This window comes from Vanellus vanellus (assembly GCF_965231255.1).
Source record: "Vanellus vanellus genome assembly, chromosome: 17".
Classification (NCBI taxonomy): domain Eukaryota; kingdom Metazoa; phylum Chordata; class Aves; order Charadriiformes; family Charadriidae; genus Vanellus; species Vanellus vanellus.
This window is the reverse complement of record NC_138922.1, coordinates 14,191,282-14,208,374: the sequence shown is the minus strand read 5'-3', so window position 1 is coordinate 14,208,374 and position 17,093 is coordinate 14,191,282. Positions and strand designations below refer to the sequence as shown.

The following is a 17,093-nucleotide window of genomic DNA, read 5'->3' as shown; positions in this document are numbered from 1 at the left end:
GCTCCCACCTCCACCCAGCCCTTACCGACCGCTGGGGATGGGGGGACTTAGCCCAGGGTCCCTGACCCAAAAATCTCCATCTTTTCCCAAGAGGAGGCTTCTGTCCCCCAGCTCAGCCCTGACCCACAGGTCCTACACATCCCACCATGGGGAAGAACACAGGAACATGGGGTGGGGAGGATCTGCCGCCCGCTCACCCCACGAGGAAGAGCAGCGCGTGCCCCAGGAGGGACAAATGAACCAGCAAAGAAAAAGAAGTCGTGGATGCCAGTGGGACAGAGGCCCCCCGTTCCCCCAGGGGACACAGACAGAACGGGAACAGCTGTAGAAACCAGCGCAGATTTATTGCTAAAACCCAACCACCGAACACCCGAAGGCTGCCGAGAGCCCTGGCAGGGCCCACGGCCGTGGCACCGGGACCAGGCTGTGAAAAACAAGGGTAGAAGGAGAAGAGAGCCTGACCCTGGCTCCACGCACACGGGTGTCCGCTCCCCCCGCGCGCCCCGGAGCACCCCCAGCCCTGCACGGCAGGGTGGTCAGTTGTTGGCCAGCAGCTGCTTTCGCTGTTGCTCCAGGAGGGCTTCCAAGTGGTCGGCTCTCTGCATGGCCGCCTGCAACAGAGCACACAAGAGGGAGAGCTGGCTGCGCCCCGCGGCAGAGCCGCAGCCCGAGGGACGGGGGGGCTGGGGCTGGTCGCCCCCCTCACTCACTTCATACTGCTTCCGAAGGCTGCTCACGCTCTCCTCCTTCCTCACAACCGCTGTTTTCACCCTGATCAGACGGACAGAGAGGCTGAGAACCCCATCCCCAGTGCCCAGCCCCAGACACGGGGTTAGCCCCGTGTCCCAGGGGGGCGATTCCAGCCCCTCTCCCCCCACCCGGCACGCTGCAGCAAGCCAAAGAGCAGTGGCTCTGGGCTCAGGGTGCCGTTACACACTAGAAGCGCCTTTATTCCCTTGGTGAGCGTTACGTAGTTCAGATCAAGTCAGCTACAGGAAGAAGGGGACATTAGCTTCACAAGACTTAATTAATTAACAGGACCACAGGGAGGGGATTTTAAGTTTCCTCCCATTTCTCAAGCCCACGGTTGCTGCCTCATGGCTGGACTCTTCCCCACAGCTCTCAGAGCACCAGACTTCCTGCGTTTCAACCTTTGCCAGGCTGCACATAAGGGACGGAAGGGGAAAGGGGATCCTTCTTATCTCATACTCAAGGTATGATCCTGGCTCTCCGAGTGAGTGGGAATCACTCAGCAGGATTCAGGAAAACCAGTGAGCTCTGTGTGCTCGTACAACACCCTCTCGTTACAGCTGGTGGTGAGCAGCTCCATACAGACACCGACAGGACGGCTCTGCACCACGCTGGAGCTGTTAGCGCAGCGCTCTGCCCCACGCAGAAAGAGCTCCCGCAGGGGACAATGCACTTCCCCTTCCGATTCTCCTTTCACTTGCAAAATGCCTCTCCCCCGCAGGCAGACTCAAGGGAAGAGGAAGCCTTACATCGCTGCCTGACGCTGAGCCCAGCTCCCAGCACCGTGTCCCCACTGAGCACAGGACAGAGCAGAGCCCCACGGCACAACCCCGCAGTGCCAGAGCCCTGCACACGAGCACAGCCCCTGCTCCCTGCAAACCAGGTCTTGGGGTGCTGTGCAGTCAACAGTCAGGGTCCCCGGCGTGTTTTGGGAATGTCACAGTTGCCCTCGACCTCTGTGGCTGTGCAGCGGTTGGCCAAGCTCAGACCCAGCAGCAGGCTGCTCCCTCCCCTCCCTCGGAGGGGGGAATCGGCTGCCTGGCCCCTCTGGAGCAGCAAATCTGCAGAGGGAGATGCCACAGCTCCAATCACAGGTACCACACACTACCCAGGAGCTGACCGTGAGCCCGGCCGGCTCGCAGTGCTCCTGCCAGGGAGGCACCGCAGACAGAGCTGCGCACCACCGGTCTTCTCCTGGCAGGAGCCCTCACACTGCTGCAGGCGCCTGCCCCAACACTAGTGTCCTGCAGGCATGCAAGGCCCTGGGGACAGGATGACACAGAGCAGGCTGGAAGTCACAAGGGCCAGAGGATTCACGGTGGCTGAGCAGGCAGCCAGCTTGGGTGAGAGTCTGCTGCCTATTTTGCCCCAACAGGACTGGAAGCCATGCCTGAGGATGCAGCACTGCGGACACGCTCCGGCAATGCACCCCGGGCCAGCTCTGCGCCCGCAGCCCCAGCTATGAGCGCAGCCCGGGGCTGCGAAGCCCAGGCAGCCTCACCTCCTGTGAACCTCTTCCAGCTCTTTGTCCTTCTCCCGCACTACCCTGTCCAGCTCCAGGCGCTGTCGGGCTCTCATCTCCACCATCTCCGCCTTTAGCCGCTTGTTCTCCTCCTCTGTCCCCACCAGCCTGTCAGCGAACTCCTGCCGGATCACTTCTGCCAGGCTGCTCCGCTCCTGGGCCAGCTGGTCCCTCACCTGCAGCAGGGCAGAGAGGTGACATCAAGGCACGGACAGGCACAGGACGATGCAGAGGGACAGAGCCAGGCAGGGCAGGGAGCAGGGAAAGCTCACCCACCTTCTGGATCTCCTCCACCTCCTGCTCCTTGTGCTTCAGCAGGCCCTGCAGACGAATGTTCTCCCCTTCCAGCTCTGCCAGTCGCCCCTTCAGCTCGTTGCAGCGCTCCTGCAGCTTCCGCTCGGACCTCTCCAGCTCCTGGAGCTCCACCTCGTACTTGTCTCGGATCCTCTTAATCCTAACGGGAGAAAAGGACAGGCAGCCTGGCTCAGCAGGGACCATGCCCAGCCACCTTCGTGCTGCAGGAGGGATCACAACAGAGCAGCAAGGTTGGGGGGAAATCTGCCCCATGGGAGATCCATGGCTGTTCCCTCAGTGAGAAGTACACTGAAGCGGCCCTGCAAGCCACTCCTGCCTGCACTAACGCTGCTCACACCCACAAGCTGCAGCATCCAGAGCTCGCTGGAGAGGTGTGCGGGGCTCAGGGGAAAGGGACCAGCCCGTGAGGAGCTGGGACTTGCAGGCTCCCTCCTCCCTCTTCCCACTACCTGTTCTCTGCTGCCCTCTCACACTCCTCCTTGGCCGAGGACATGTCAGCCTCCAGACGCTGGATCACCAACTCGATCTCTTTGTCTCTCTCCTTCCTCATCTCCTCCCGCAGCTCCCTCTCCCGGGAGAGCAGCCAGGCTTCCTGGGGACAGAGATGGCAAACGTTGCCTCAATGCCTCCCAGAGCCCAAGGGTATCACCTTCGGAGAAGGGCAGCCCTTGCTATTACCTCCTTCTTCACGTAGTTTGCCTCCCAGGCCTGCTTCTCAATCTCCAGCCGGTCCTTCAGCACCTTCACTTCTGCCTGTGGAGAGACAAGAAGACAACTGCTCAGCTCTGGCAGCCGCAGCACCCCATGCCGTCTGGGAGCAGCCCCCACACCACCTCGGTGAGATACAGGGCTCAGCGGTGCCAGCATGTGTCACCACAGCCATGCGCTGGGGACCAGACTGCTCGCACCCAAGAACAGCAATCCAGGGCCCAGAAGCGAGGGGAAAACCAGACCTGATGCCGCCTCTCCTGCTCCTCCTTCTCCTTTGCGTACTCCTCCTTCAGCGCCCTGGTGACAGCCGAGCTGCTGGCCTCCAGCTGCCGCCGCAGCTCCTCTGCCTCCGCTCTCTGCCTGCCCACACACAGACCGCAGCTCCCAACATGGGTGCCAGCCCAGCCTCGCCACCCCCTCCTCGGGCTGCTCCCCCTTGGCCCTGCTCAAACACCAGCCCTCTTCCCACCGCAGCCTGGCCTGGGGAAACCAGCCCCACTGCTCCAGAGCTCGGGGCTGCCTCCAGACGGGCCCCCGCGAGGTCCCGAAGTACTGCTAGCCGCTAGCCCTCTCACCTGGCCGCTTGCTGGCTGAGCCGCTCCTTCTCTTCAGCCACCTCCGCGTAGAGCCGGCGCCGCTGCTGCTGCAGCGCCTGCTCCTCCTGCTCCAGCTGCTGCTCACACCTGTGGGGCAGAGCAGCCTCAGGGACATGCCTGGCTTCGGACGTCCATCCATCTCTCCACCCTGCCCCATCCCATCCCTTCCACGGCCAACCAGGGGCTGGTCCAACTCAGGAGGATGCCCCTGGTTCACCAGCATCTCCCACCTCAGGCTGGTGGAAAGAAAGGGGCTGCTCCCCGTGGATATTAACTGCTGCAAATATCGGGAACCCACCAGCATGAGACTCAAACCACCCTCAAAGCCTCCCCCCATAATGACGTACCGCTGCCGGGCCAGTTCCCTCTCCCGTTGGCTCTGCTCCTCCTTCTCCCGCTCCAGCAGGTCCCGTAGCTCCTCTGCCTGCCGGCCGTAGCGCTGGGCAGCCCGCTCGTCTGACTGCAGCAACTCAGCCTCGTGAAGCATCTTCAGCTTCCTGATGTCCTGCCTGTGCTTGGCAATGAGCTTCTGGATCTCCGGCTCCAGCCCTGGGGCAGTGGGAAGGACAGTTACCGCTCGGCCTCGAGGCTGTCCAGACCCCAACACCGGTACCCTTGGCCCCGGCCAGCTGGCGAGGAGGCTGCAAACACATCAACTAGCAAAGAGGGGCTGGTAAGAAAGGGGAGGCGAGCACGCACGGGCTTTCTTGCCCTCTCTCTACCAAATACAGGGAGCAGAGACTGTCCACGCTGAGCAGCTCTTCCCCGAGCTGCCAGCAGCTTCTGCAGACACAGCCCCTCCTCCTGGAGCACCACAAACATGACCCCTGTACCAGCCTGACTCCAGCCACCACCAAGGGAATGTGCCCATACCTTTCACGGTGATTTCTTTGATCTTTTTTGTTTTCTCATCAATCCACTTCTCCCGCCTGATTTTCTCGGTTGCACTCATCAGTTCTTTCAGTTTCTTAATCTCCTGTTTGGAAGCAAATGGGAAACTTCAGAGAGAAGCTAGGGGAGAAAACCCCTGTTAGCCTGGGAGCTCGGCTCTTGAGAAGGAAGATGCAGGCAAAAGCAGATGGCCTGAGCTGCGCACAGATGACTCGCGCAGCCCTGGATATATTCTCCCAGTTCAGAGAAGCAGCCGTACACTCTCCCAGTGCCTTCTCCTCTCTCTCACTGGATGGGGCTGCTGCTGCCCTGCAGGCCTTAAGCACAGGGGAGAAGATCAAAACCCTTGGGAAAGCGCTCGCTGGCTGAGACATGAGAGGGCGAGAGGGGAATTGGGGCTGCTGACGGTCCTTGCACGTAGGTCAGTCCATCTGTCAGCAGACGCAGGGTCATGTGTGAAGATGCCTCCTTCTCCAGCCTTCCCTCTCCCTGGCATGGAAGACCCTCCAGCAGGAGGACAGACAGACAGGCAGGCACACCTCTCAACACCACGGTACCACTGCAGACCAAGCTCCTGCAGCACCCCAAAACTCTTCAAAGCCTCGGAGGCTGCACAGCCCAGGCACAGCCGCTGCTCTCGCTTCCTCCTCTGCCTGAGTTTACCTCCTCAGCCCTCCTCTCCAGCAAAAAGGCTGGAAAAACACCCAGGCCCTGCTGCCCGCGGAGCTCTTCCCCAGCATCCCCACTGGCAAAAGCCAGTCGAAGCACTTGACCACATACTTCTGTGCTGGGGTTTCTGGTGAGAAAGGCACCACCCAACAGAAAGCCCAGCCCGGCCAGAAATGGCTCCGTTTTGGCACGGGCAGACGATGTCCACATGCTGGACGTGGGGACATGTCACAGCTCCGGAGGACAAGCGTGTGGCAGGACATCCAACGGCCACTGTGCGGAGAGGAGCGGGGAATAGCAGGGGGCCACCCCCACAGCCCAGAACTTGCTCTTAGGGCAAAAGAGGGCAGAAAAATCAGCACGGGAAGACAGGGACAGTCTGAAGGCAGCCGCAGAGAACGTGGCCTGGGGGAATGGGGTGAAGGGGCTCCTTCACGGGGCTGACCCTGCTGCTGAGTGGGGAGCTCCCGTCCCAGCCCTGCTGCCCACAGGCGCATGGGGAGCCAGAGGAGGTCAGGGCATGAGAGCAGAAGGGTAAGGCACAAAAAAAAAAAAAAGAGCAAAGACCACATTTACCTCACAAAAGGGGCCCAAAGTGCGCCAGACCTGGGGAGAAAGAAAGGAGGGGATGGAGAGAGAAGGGGAATCGCAGCATCACAGGGGAGAGGGGAGACAGGAAGGGAGAGAGGCAAAACCAAACAGCTGTGTGTACGCGAGAGCCACGGGGAGGGCAGAGAGAGGGGCAGGGGAGCGAGGGGAGGCAGAGCTGAACCGGGCAGTTACACAGAGGCACGAAGGACCCGGCAGCACCGCCAGCAATCACAGCTCTGGGACAGGGACAGAGCCAGCACCGCCAGGGAGCGTGCCGCATGGTCGGGAGCCCGCTCTAGTGACCAGGGGAACCCCATGGGAACAAACGTCCCCCACCATGCTCTAGAGGAAGCAGGGAGCCATACAGCAGAGCCGGGCAAAGAGCTCTGGCCACAGAGCAGAGACGGGCTCCTGGGCCGTTCCCAGCACTGCTGCCCTGCGGGGATCAAGGAGCAAGAGGTAACGGAGACACCTCCTCTGCTCTGCACAGGCTGCAGCAGCAAAACCAGTCCCATCCCACCATGGGAAGGGGTCCCTCCAGGCACCAAGCACAGCAATATTGCACTGGCTTCTTCCTCTCAGCTGGGCTCAAAACTCAGGCAGAGTGAGCCAAGGGAGCCTTCGCTTTGTTTGCGTGAGGGCATCTGTCTGAACAGGCTCAGGCTGGCACAAACACTTGTGCCACTCCAGAGCCCTGGACACGAGCTCGGCTGCAAGGCCAAGGGCGAGCAGGGACCTGGGCAGCAGAGCCAGGACAAGCCCCGCAGCCAAGCTGCGAGCCAGCGGCACTGCCTCCCAGCCCGGGCGAGCCGAACTGGCTCCATCTGCGGGAGAGGGAGCTCTCTGCACGCTCCTGAGGGAAGCTGCCAGCCAGCTCCCAGGAGAAGGCAGCACATCCTCACTGGGGAAACAGCCCTCTGTGTGTCTGGGTGCCGGTCAGGGCAACAGCCCAGTGAAACCCACAGAGGTCTGTTACTATTGCTTATATACTCCATGTTCCTTTATAAACTTGTCCCCATTTAGCTTTGAGAGCATTCCCGCTCCTGCAAAGGGGGCTGGAAGTCACTCAGCTCAGGAGGATATGGACACAGGTACAAATTTGTGCCAGCGCCTGCTTTCACCTCTGCCGAGGCAAGATCCCCCAGACAGGGAAGAGCTCTGTCCGCACCAGGATGTGTGGGAAGGGTCTTTCCGAGCGGAGTCACTGGGATCTGGCACTGTCTCTTGGTCAGTCCCATGCACCTGGCTTTGGGCAGCAGAGGACAGCAGCCACTGGGGGAGCCAGGGCAAAGCTCTGCGCGTGACACGGACCTTCTGCGCACAGAGAATGGCCCCCAGAACAACTGGGCACCACTGAGGTGAGAGAAACCATACTGCTCTGGGCAGAGACCCCATTTGAGCAAAACCAACCAACTCTGGCAGTGGCATGTCTCCTCTCCCAGCTCCCCCCACCTTCCCTATCCTCTCACCAGCTCATGCTGCTCCTGCATCTGGGTGATCTTCTTGCCATACTTCTGGTCCACTTGCTTCAGCTCAGCTACCACAGCCTCACACTTCTCACTCAGCACCTTCTTATCATCAATGAGCTGGGCAGGGTGAAGAAAAGGCATCGGGCAGCCAGGCAGGGTAGAGCCACCTCAGCTTCTGACTTCAGAAGCATCAGTCTGAGTTGGGATGAGAGATTACCTGGTCAATGAAGGCCAGATGCCTCTGGATAGCTGCCTCATACTGTTCCCTCTGCAGCCTGAGCTGGTGGCCAAGCTCTTTCTCGGTCTGTTTGACGTGCCGGACAGTCAGTTCCCTCTGCTGAGCCTTTGGGATGTAGGGAAGAAATAGACACAAGACATTCAGAGGGAAAAGTTACACCAACCCCACCATGTGCACAGGAGATAACTACCAAACCTGGAAGGCACTGCTGGGCCAGAACAAGGAGGAAGAGAGTTAAATCAAAGTCCCTGGTACTCACACCCTCTGCCCTGCTGTCAGCAACACCCAAATCCCCGTGGGACAGAGGAAAAGAGTTCAGCCCAGGTCCTGACCAAGGGTTTCTGGACTAGCCAGGCACCTGCCAGGGAGCGGAGTTTGATGGTGCCTTTCAAATCAGAGGGGCAACAAGGAGAAATCTGAGCGAACCTCACGCCATACTGGGAAGGGCCTTGCAGGTCTTTCCCCTGCTAACAGCAACCGGGACTGTGGCATGCCCGGCAGCCTCTGGCTCTCCGGCTCCTTGGCACTAGCTCCGGGAGCACTGCAGTACGCTGCCGGGGACGCAGATGGAAAGCCCTATTTGCGGAGCCCTGATCTTGTGCTTCAAAGGCACTGCCCCAGGAAACAGCTGCTGAGGGCTCTTGGTCTTCGTTCCCCAGCAAGCACGCACATCTGGCTCACACACCAGGGCTGTCTGCAGCAGGCTGATGGCTCGTTTCTTCTCCTCCACTTCCAGCTTCAGCCTCATGATGGAGCTCGTGACCTCTGTGGCAACAGCCGACGCCTGCTCCAAGTGAGCCAGCTCCTCTTCCGAGAGGAGGCCCTGCCACAGCAAAAAAATACCCCATGATTAAAAGGTAGCAGGGACCACCTGGAACCGGGACAAGGAGATGGGAGACCCCTCCCACCAGGATCTTACACCACCTCTCCAATACACATGGGCTCTCGCTTCAGCACTCACCTCCCGCTGCGTGGCCGAGGCGGCCGACCTGGGCCTCTCCTGTTCCAACTTCTCCATCTCATCCAGGAAACTGATGATGCTTTGGAGCTTGGCCTCCGAGAGCAGGGCCCCGTCCTCAGGGACCCCCGGGGAGTGGTTCAGCTTCCCAAACTTCTCCAAGTTATCAGCAGTCAGGGAATTGGAGCTGGGCTCCTGATGGGAAGACACAGCTGTGCATGAGCACCCAAGGGAAGGCTCGGGAGAAGAGGTGCTGGCTCTTCTCCATCACTGGAGCCCAGTCCTCCCACTGCACCCCAGTAACCAGCCTTATCCTCTGTGTTAACCCCACTCCCACCACAGCCCTCGCACAGTTTTCCTCCTCCTTGCGGATACCCAAGCCCTGGCTGCCTCCAAACCCCTCCACTGCCTCCAAACCTCTCCGCTGCCTTCTCTAGCAGTGAACCAGCTGCGTTTTTCACCCTCCGCCACCCAGCAGTGCTACGAGAAAGCAGCCCATAGGGGAACCTGCTCTCACAGGGCAACCGTCACTGTCTGAGGGTGGACACAACTGGCCTCAGCCCTCTGCTTACCCCGTCTATCCAAGCATATCTGTCCTTCTTGAAGAGCTTCGGTGGGGGCAGCAGCTCTGGCTCTTCCTCCAACAGCCTGAGTGTGTCCAGCAGCTCATTGAGAGTGACCTTGGACTGAGCCCTGCTGACAGCAGTCACCACCGTCTCCAGATCCTCACCACCCGTCTCTCTGGAACTTACATCCTAGAGGAGAAAACAACACACCTTGCAGTAAAAGAGTTTGCCGGATCGCCCCAGAAGTCAACGAAGGCTCCAAAGCCACCCCAGCCAGGAGCCCCACGAGGTAAAGCCAGACTCACCTGCAGCTTGTCCTCTACCCCGGGGTCCCGCGAGGGCACGGAGCCGAGGTCTGCGAGGCCGCTTTCTTCTGGCTCTGCAGCTACTGAGTGGAAATTGGCCTCTGCAAGAACCAGACTGTTCTCAGGCACTTGCAACCACCAGCCCCTTTGAAGCAGCTCCACTGAGTGAGAACTGCTCCTCCGTCCTCCTCCTTACCCCTCATGTCACACACGGCTCCAAAAGCATCGGGGACCTGCAGAAGGGACTCACCAGCATTATTGGCTTTGGTGACGCTGCTGGCTGGACTGATGTTCCTTGCAGGTTTGGCAGACTTCTTCTTTGCTACCCTTCTGCTCTCCTTCACCAGTGCAATCTCTTCTTCTGCCAAGCGCTTTGCGTCCAAAGCCTTTTGGGCCCTTTTCTGGTGCAGTTCCTGTAGGGACAGGCAAGCCATCAGTGTCCTGCCCAGCACAGGGTGCGCTTTGACACATACCTGCACTGCTTTAAGTACTAGCAGGGGTCTGGGTGACAACAACCCACACACTTGCTGCTGAAGGGTTAACAAGGACAAATCTAGAGAAAGGGAAGGCACAGGAACAACAGCTCTACTCTTTACTGCTCTGAGCAGAGGGGAGGCGATGGCCAGGGTCTTGCCAGCTCCACATGTGAACAAGGGCTGCTCGCATGCCCCTGCGCAGTGTCCTTTACTGCTCCGTAAAGGGCCTCCAAATCCCAAGGGCCGAGCACGGCACAGTGCAGCGACACCACAGTACCCAGGAGGCTGCCTTAGCCGAGTTTTGGGAAGTCACTTAAGGCACAAGCACGTGCTTGCAAGGCTGTTGCAGCATTTTGCCGTCCTCCAGCTGCTCGCTGTTGTGTCTCCTGTGACCCCCCCGATGAAACATGATTCCATTTAGGGCAAAGAGAAATTGGGCTTTTAAAAAAAGTCTTCAGTTATACTTCAAGCGAGCATACAACTCCCCATAGTCTGTGCCAGCCCCTCATCTGTGCCCCAGGAGCACCAGCCCTCTCCTGCTGCAGAGGCAGCTGCAAGAACAGGGTGAAGACGGCGAGATGCTTCCTGCCAGCAGGCACAGCGCAACACTCAGCTCACCCTGGAGGGTCCCCGTTCCCAAGGAGGGTCCCCTCCCAGGCCACTCTCATCCTCAGCCACTCCGAGGAGCTGCAGTTACAGTCTCCCTGTTTCAATGTGGTCACCCTTTCCCCGAGAACTAGATCAAAATCAGTGCTGTCTTCGCAAGCTCCGAATGAGCTGCCAAGGCTTGGCAGGAGCACAACGGAAAACCGCTCTATGGCACCTCCGTCTCCGCAGGGAGCACTCCATTTCCAAGGCTGGCTCTAATTCCGCTTCACGCAAAGCCCCGAGAGATGCAGAGGAGAGGCCCTCTCATTGCCTCACAAAAAGATGTCAACAAACTGGTCTCATGCAGGCCTTGCCTTGTCCCTACCTGGATGGCAGCACGTCGGGCCAGGCGTGCCTTCTCCTCTCGGATCTTCCGTCGTTCCTCATCCTTTCTCTCATGCAAATCCAAGATATTCCCTTCCTCCATCCGCTGCTGCCTTTCCTTCCAGAGAAGAGGGTCAAAAATGTTACCGAGAGCGGTTCAGCATCCACTACCCACAGCAGGAAAGAGGAAAAGGGCACAACACACCTGAGGTCACCCCATACCCAAGCTTTCCATCCTCTCAATTCCCCCCTCCACATGGGTAAAGAGTCCTCAGAAAAGCTCCACTTTAGAACAGTTTATTTTCTTTAGATACAAAATGTAATTATTAGTCATCTGGGTCTGAAACCACCAAGGAGACAAGGCTTAAAAATAGACTCACATGCAAAGAGCTATGGTACTCTTTGTTATTGGGATAAATAATTCAACACAAAGAAACACAAATAGCTGCAGATGACTCGTCACTCTCTAATGAGCCACTCGTTACCGATTCGCTAAGATGAGCCGAGACAGGGTATCCCTCCTCTGGCCACGAGCGTGTCTGAGACAATAAGAATTCAGCAGGATTTGTGCTGCTACTGCCAAGCATCTGCCTGCTCACAGCTGAAGGGAGCTGGTAGACCAGAGCCAGTCAGCGCTGAGCCCAGGGGCTCCCAGCCTGAACTCCCCCTGGAACCAAAGCTGTGCCTCCCCCCTACACAGCCACACATCTCTGCAGGGACGGGACCCTCCCCGGCTCCCTGGACCACAAGGGGCTGGCTAGATGCAAAGCCAAGGCCTCCTAGTCTCCAACAGCTCAGGTCTTGGTTGGAGGGTCTGGTGACTAAAGGGACTCAAATTCCCCTGCCAGCAAGGTGAGCGGGACACCTGGGTGTTGGAATGGTCTGTGCTACAAGGCAGTGGACAGGACTGACCTCTCTTTTGGAAGCCAGCAAGCGCCCCAGAGCCGCTGCTCCTGCCTTATGCCGTTGCGAGTGGCGTCGGTACCAGCGCTGGATGGTCACGGCAGCCAGGTTCACCTGCTGGATGAACCTGTGGGGAGAGAGAAGGTCAGCACGGCCCCCGCATCCTCCTGGGCCGCTGGCCAGGCAGCACCACCCCGTCCTGCTGCAGCAGAGCACAGGCTGCTCACCAGGGGACCGGGACCTCTTCTGTCCCCTCACACCCTGACTTAATGAGGACCTTTCCCAGGCTTTTGGGGTGGGAGGAACTTGGGCCTCTGATGAGGACAACTCAAAGCACAGAGCTGAGTCACAGGGAGGGTAATTGAGCCACTGTGGGTACACATAGAGGGCCCCTTCCCAAATCTGGACCGCACGGGACAGGAATAAACCAGTACCAGCTCCCCTGGAGCTCACCCCTCCACCTGACACCGTCCTCCTGCCTCTTCCCACCAGCCATCATGCACTGGCTCCACCTCACCTCTCTGCCTCCTCCTCGGTCACCTCCTTCCTCCGGGGCAGGCTGCTGTTGTTGTTGCGGGTCATGATGTTGTTGCTGGAGAAATTCTTCTGAGACTTCACGAAGCTGCTGCTTTCGCTGTCCTCATTTGACGTCGCTTTCACAACATTGCTAAGGCAGAAGATGAAGCTACTTGGCACCATCCTGCCCTGTCCCGTGCCACATCTGCACGTGAACACGGGGTCAGCACAGCCTCCAAGCCAGGACCTCACCACACTTACTTGAGGGAGCTGGGTGCCTGGTTGGAGCTTTTGGGCGCAGGACCCTTCTCAGTGGTGGAGTAGTTGTTGTGCACCATGGTGGTGACAGAGTTTCCCATCGCGCCCTTGTTGCTCCTTTTGTGAAGAGAAGACAAGGCATTAGGACTTGCTGGACCTGAAGGGGACAGCATCCACCAGTAGGGACACTTCCTGCATTGCAACCCTCAACCCAACCATGACCATCTCGAGCGTCCCCCAAGGCGAGGAGCCAGCGAGGCCTCACAAGCGACTTGCCTGCTCTCTAGAGTTTGCTCCTCGGTAGCTCAGTACCTCACACACAGACAGACACAGCCCGAGCAGACCTAACAGCCCGCTCTTCAGGCTGTTCTACATACAGCCTTGGCTTAAGCCTCTCCTGGCCCTGAAGGGCTCAAAGTTTACTCGTTCCCTTTCCTAGAGCAAGAGCAGCCTCTCCCACACACCCATCAAGCTCCTGTGCAGCTTCCAAACCTGTCCTGGCCAGCCAGCCTGGCACACCGTCATGGGCTGCCCCGCACTTGACCCCCGTGCCCCAGCAGAGGCAGAGCACTGGCACCCCCTCCTCTGCCTGGGTGTTTCCTTGGTGTAGTTCCTCCCAACACCAGACCAGCTCTGGTTAAGCATCGCCTCTCCTACCTGTTGTTGGCAGTGAAGTTGGCTGCCAGGAGCACAGTGGCTTCTTTCCTCCTCATGCCTGCTGGTGGCTCAACGCCGTGGGAGCTGGAGGGGCCCGGGAATGCTCGTGGCTGATCATCCTGCCACGAAGTCAGCAGGAGTAAGGAAGGGCAGGCAAGTGCCAACCCCACATCCTCAAACACCACCCTCTTCCTTCACAAGCAAGTTTCTCCCCCACACAAGAAACCTCTGTTCCACAGCACGGCAGCCTCGAGGCTTTGCCTGCGCCTCTGCCTGCCTCCACCAGAAGCCAGGAGCACAGATGTGATGGGCTAAAAGCCCCGGGCCAGAGGCAAGTCCAAGGCGGGCTAGAGGACTGGCCGAGCACGCTGGCCATTCAAACCATGACAGCTTTGACTGCAGGCTGAGCAAGTACCCACGGATCCTCGGGTCTAGGGAAACCCTCCCACTCCTCCACCAAACCCAGCCAACCCCTCAGGCTGGCAGAGGTGACTTAGCCCACCGACCCCAGGAGGCCGCTGTCCTCACCAAGATGTTCCACGTGGTTTTCTTTTCTGGGGAGGTTTTGCTCAGACTCGTCAGTTTCTTTCTTCCCCCAGAACCGCTCTCAAAGAAGGTCAGGAAGTCTCCCGTCTGCTCTGAGCTTTAGCCCGAACCCAGGGAAGGCAGAGAGGAGGAGAGAACACGTATTCTGGAGTTAATATTGCATGTAGACACATGGCAACAAGACAGCGACAGCAGGGTTCTCATCCCGCACAGGCTGCTTCAGCAAGAAGCACGCTCTGATTGCGGCAGGGCACTCTGACACACGCACAGCATAGAGCCGAGGCACACCTACCGCCTGCCATGGTGACACAGAGGAAAAAAGGGATGGGGAATCATTACACAGTCATGAAATCTACAAAATATTCATTTTTACACAGAGCTTTAGATTTCAGCATGATGTGCAGAAATAGAATGTATTAAAGGGATGGGTACAAGGCAACAAGAGAATGGAAAATCATGATTCAGAGACAGCCCTAGGAGGTCACTGGGGACATAAGAACTTTTCGTCTCCTAACACAGTCCAGCTATGATCCAGGGGGTCCAGGAGGGGCTGTTGTAATTCAACAGTCCCATCCCTTGGAATTAAACTGACTGTCTTTTGTGACAGACTTCCCAGCCACAGAAATATACTCTATTTCCCCAAATGTTAATCAAGTGACCTCCGCTCAAAAAAAAAAAAAAAAAAACAAACCAAAAACCCAGTCCTTGGCTTTCCAAGGCCAGATTATAACCCCCAATGTGTATGACAGACCTTAATGCACATTTTTGAAAGGCTCCGGTTCCCTCCCAGGATGAGAGGTCAGACAGATGGGTGGGCTTTCACACAGTCCCATCCACAGGACAGACAGACACACGTTGGTGGCTGGAGCTGTACCTGCGCGTGCTGTTCACCCGCTGGTTAACGTGGGTGGTGCTGTTGGACCTCCGGAGGTTGTTCATTGCCCGGGATCCCGCATCTTCCTGCGGAGGAGAGAGCTAAATTCAGCAGCAATGTTAAGGAGAAGCATGGGCAGGCTTCCCCCGTGAATCAGGCATCCTAAAATAGCACTGCTGGCGGTGCTACCCTTCCACCCCCTTCAACCCAGCCCTGACACGATGTTTCTGATATCCCCACGGCTGCCTCTCCTTGAGGCAGAGAGCAATGACACCTCGCTCACTCTCAGGCTCCCGCGCTGCTGCTGAGCCAGCAGGAATGCACTCGTTTGTGTGAACTCCTCAGCTGAGGAGGGCCGTGCTCATTACCTGCCCTGGGAATGAGCATGAAGGATGACTGCCAAGACAGCAGGGATTACTCAGCAAAGAGCGCAGAGACTCTCTGCTACTGGATCTTAACACAGCCCTGTAAGTACCTGGGGCTCATTCACTCTGCTGAAAAAACACTCAGAGAAACCCCCACTCTGCAAGACACCGAGAGTCCAGAGCTCCTGCTGACCCCAGCAGGAATGGAGGGTGCACAGCAAGGAGCAGGCTGGGCCTGAAAACACCACAGCATCCAGCAGAAGATATCAGGAACTCGGGACTTTCCAGAAGGAAATCACCACAGGGAGGTGAAGGGCAAGGAAGGGAAGTGTGAAGCCTGACACTTCCCTGCTTGCCCTTCTGCATGTTAAAGGGATCAAGAAGAGACCTGACGAGCAGCTGATCATTGAGGATGATCAGATTTGGAGAGAGGGCACAGCACTGCAGCACCCAGAGCTGCAGCACTAACTGGCACCTAGACCAGCCCGATTCTCCCCTCCCGAAGGTGGCACGGCTGCTCTCCGTACATGCACAGCCATGCCACCTGCTCCTGGGGGAACCAGCGTCCTCCTCAGTGCCATCTCCTGCCCCAGGCTACGCTTCAAAGCTCAGCCTGCAGGATCAGCACAGCCCAGCGTTAGACAGATGGCAGAGCATGTGTGCATCGAGGCATCCCATAGCCCCTGCACAGGCGCCTCCCTGCCCCAAGCAGCAGGAGGAATGAAAGACTTCTCCTGCCCAGGACTCACCAGAGCATTCCTCTTCGGTTTGCCATCGGCGGTGACCGAGATGGAGCGTGCCATGTGCTTCGCGGGAGAGGCACTGCTGGGGCGCCGCGAGACCGGTGCTGGGAGGCCTGTCAGGCTCAGATCCACACTGCCAGAAGTGGCGCCCTGGAAGGAGGAGGTGCTGCGGGTGCTCTTCATGCTCGAGCAGAGAGTAGGGGCCCTGGAAGCACAGAGCAGACAGAGAAGTGAAGGCACAGAGAGCGCATCCAGCCTCATGCGGCAAGGAAAACAGGCACTCTGCTCCCAGCTTTCTCCTACAAAGGCCAGCACACAGAGATGCAACCACTTTCAAATGGGATAAAACACCTTCCTCTGTATTCACATGTGCCAAATAACCTGAACACAAGGCCTGCAGAGGCTCCAGGTGAACTCCTCACAGTGCCCGATGCCAGCAGCCATCTCTTCATTGCTTTGACCTAATGCCCTGGCCAGCCAGCCCACATGCTGCTGCCCCATTTACAGGCTGGGGCTTCTCTCTTGAAAATCAGCAGATGACTAAAACAGAGGAGAAAAGCCCTGCTCCCCACACCAGGCTCCTTCACTCCATACAGACTGTGGCTGCCAGAGGATCACGCGAGGTCAGAACGGCCCCTTCTGCTAAGGCCAGGGGTTCAGCTCACCCAGCACCCTGCATCAGGCAGCGATGCTGAAGAAGCAACTGGGCAGCTCCTGAGGGATCCTTCCCCCACCAAGCACTCCCAATCTCTGCCAAGAAGCTGCTCAGAAGCAGCTGCGCCCTCTCCACACGTGCAGGGAGAGCTGAGCCCCCTTCCCAGCTCAGGAGGCAGCACACTCCCCACTTTACCCCTTTGCATTTCCTCCTGCTGTAGCTTTGAGCCAGGAGCTGTTGCTGTCCCCAGGCAAATACCACTGTGACATCGCTTTATTTCTTTACATACTGCCACCCAAACCATCCCTAAACCAATCTTCCCCCAGCAGGTCTGGTTTCACCCTCCCCCCTTGAGGCTCCACTGGAGACCTTGGCAATGCCTTGGCCTCCAACAGCACAGGTAAACAAAAGGCTCTCGATGGAAACTGCCGGGAAAACAGGACTCAGGCCCACAGCCCAGGCGCAGGACATCCGGGCCCAGGCCCCAGGTCCAATCTTAGGCTGTATATCCAAGCCCAGGCCCCCAAGCCCCCAGGCCCAAGATCCC

At 58.3% G+C, this 17,093-nt stretch overlaps 1 protein-coding gene across 2 annotated transcripts; it reads right to left on the bottom strand.

Moving 5' to 3' along the window:
- Nucleotides 1–331: 331 nt before the first annotated feature.
- On the bottom strand, nucleotides 332–16,829 carry CEP131 (centrosomal protein 131). 2 transcript variants are annotated; one of them, XM_082492110.1, is made up of 26 exons: nucleotides 15,898–16,829; nucleotides 14,784–14,869; nucleotides 13,892–14,006; nucleotides 13,364–13,482; nucleotides 12,710–12,823; nucleotides 12,450–12,599; nucleotides 11,942–12,059; nucleotides 11,031–11,147; nucleotides 9,832–9,994; nucleotides 9,582–9,682; nucleotides 9,283–9,465; nucleotides 8,714–8,905; nucleotides 8,423–8,575; nucleotides 7,732–7,857; nucleotides 7,515–7,631; nucleotides 6,031–6,060; nucleotides 4,768–4,870; nucleotides 4,242–4,443; nucleotides 3,874–3,981; nucleotides 3,541–3,658; nucleotides 3,266–3,340; nucleotides 3,037–3,179; nucleotides 2,549–2,726; nucleotides 2,252–2,448; nucleotides 711–771; nucleotides 332–611 (listed from the first exon to the last, which is right to left on the bottom strand). In XM_082492110.1, the coding sequence occupies exons 1-26, from the start codon at nucleotides 16,150–16,152 to the stop codon at nucleotides 537–539; spliced, it is 3,399 nt and encodes a 1,132-aa protein (XP_082348236.1). In that variant the 5' UTR covers nucleotides 16,153–16,829; the 3' UTR covers nucleotides 332–536. The 2 variants fall into 2 exon arrangements, with proteins under 2 accessions (XP_082348236.1, XP_082348235.1); XM_082492109.1 differs by lacking the exon at nucleotides 15,898–16,829 and having other exon boundaries at nucleotides 8,438–8,575; nucleotides 14,784–14,864.
- Nucleotides 16,830–17,093: the final 264 nt, after the last annotated feature.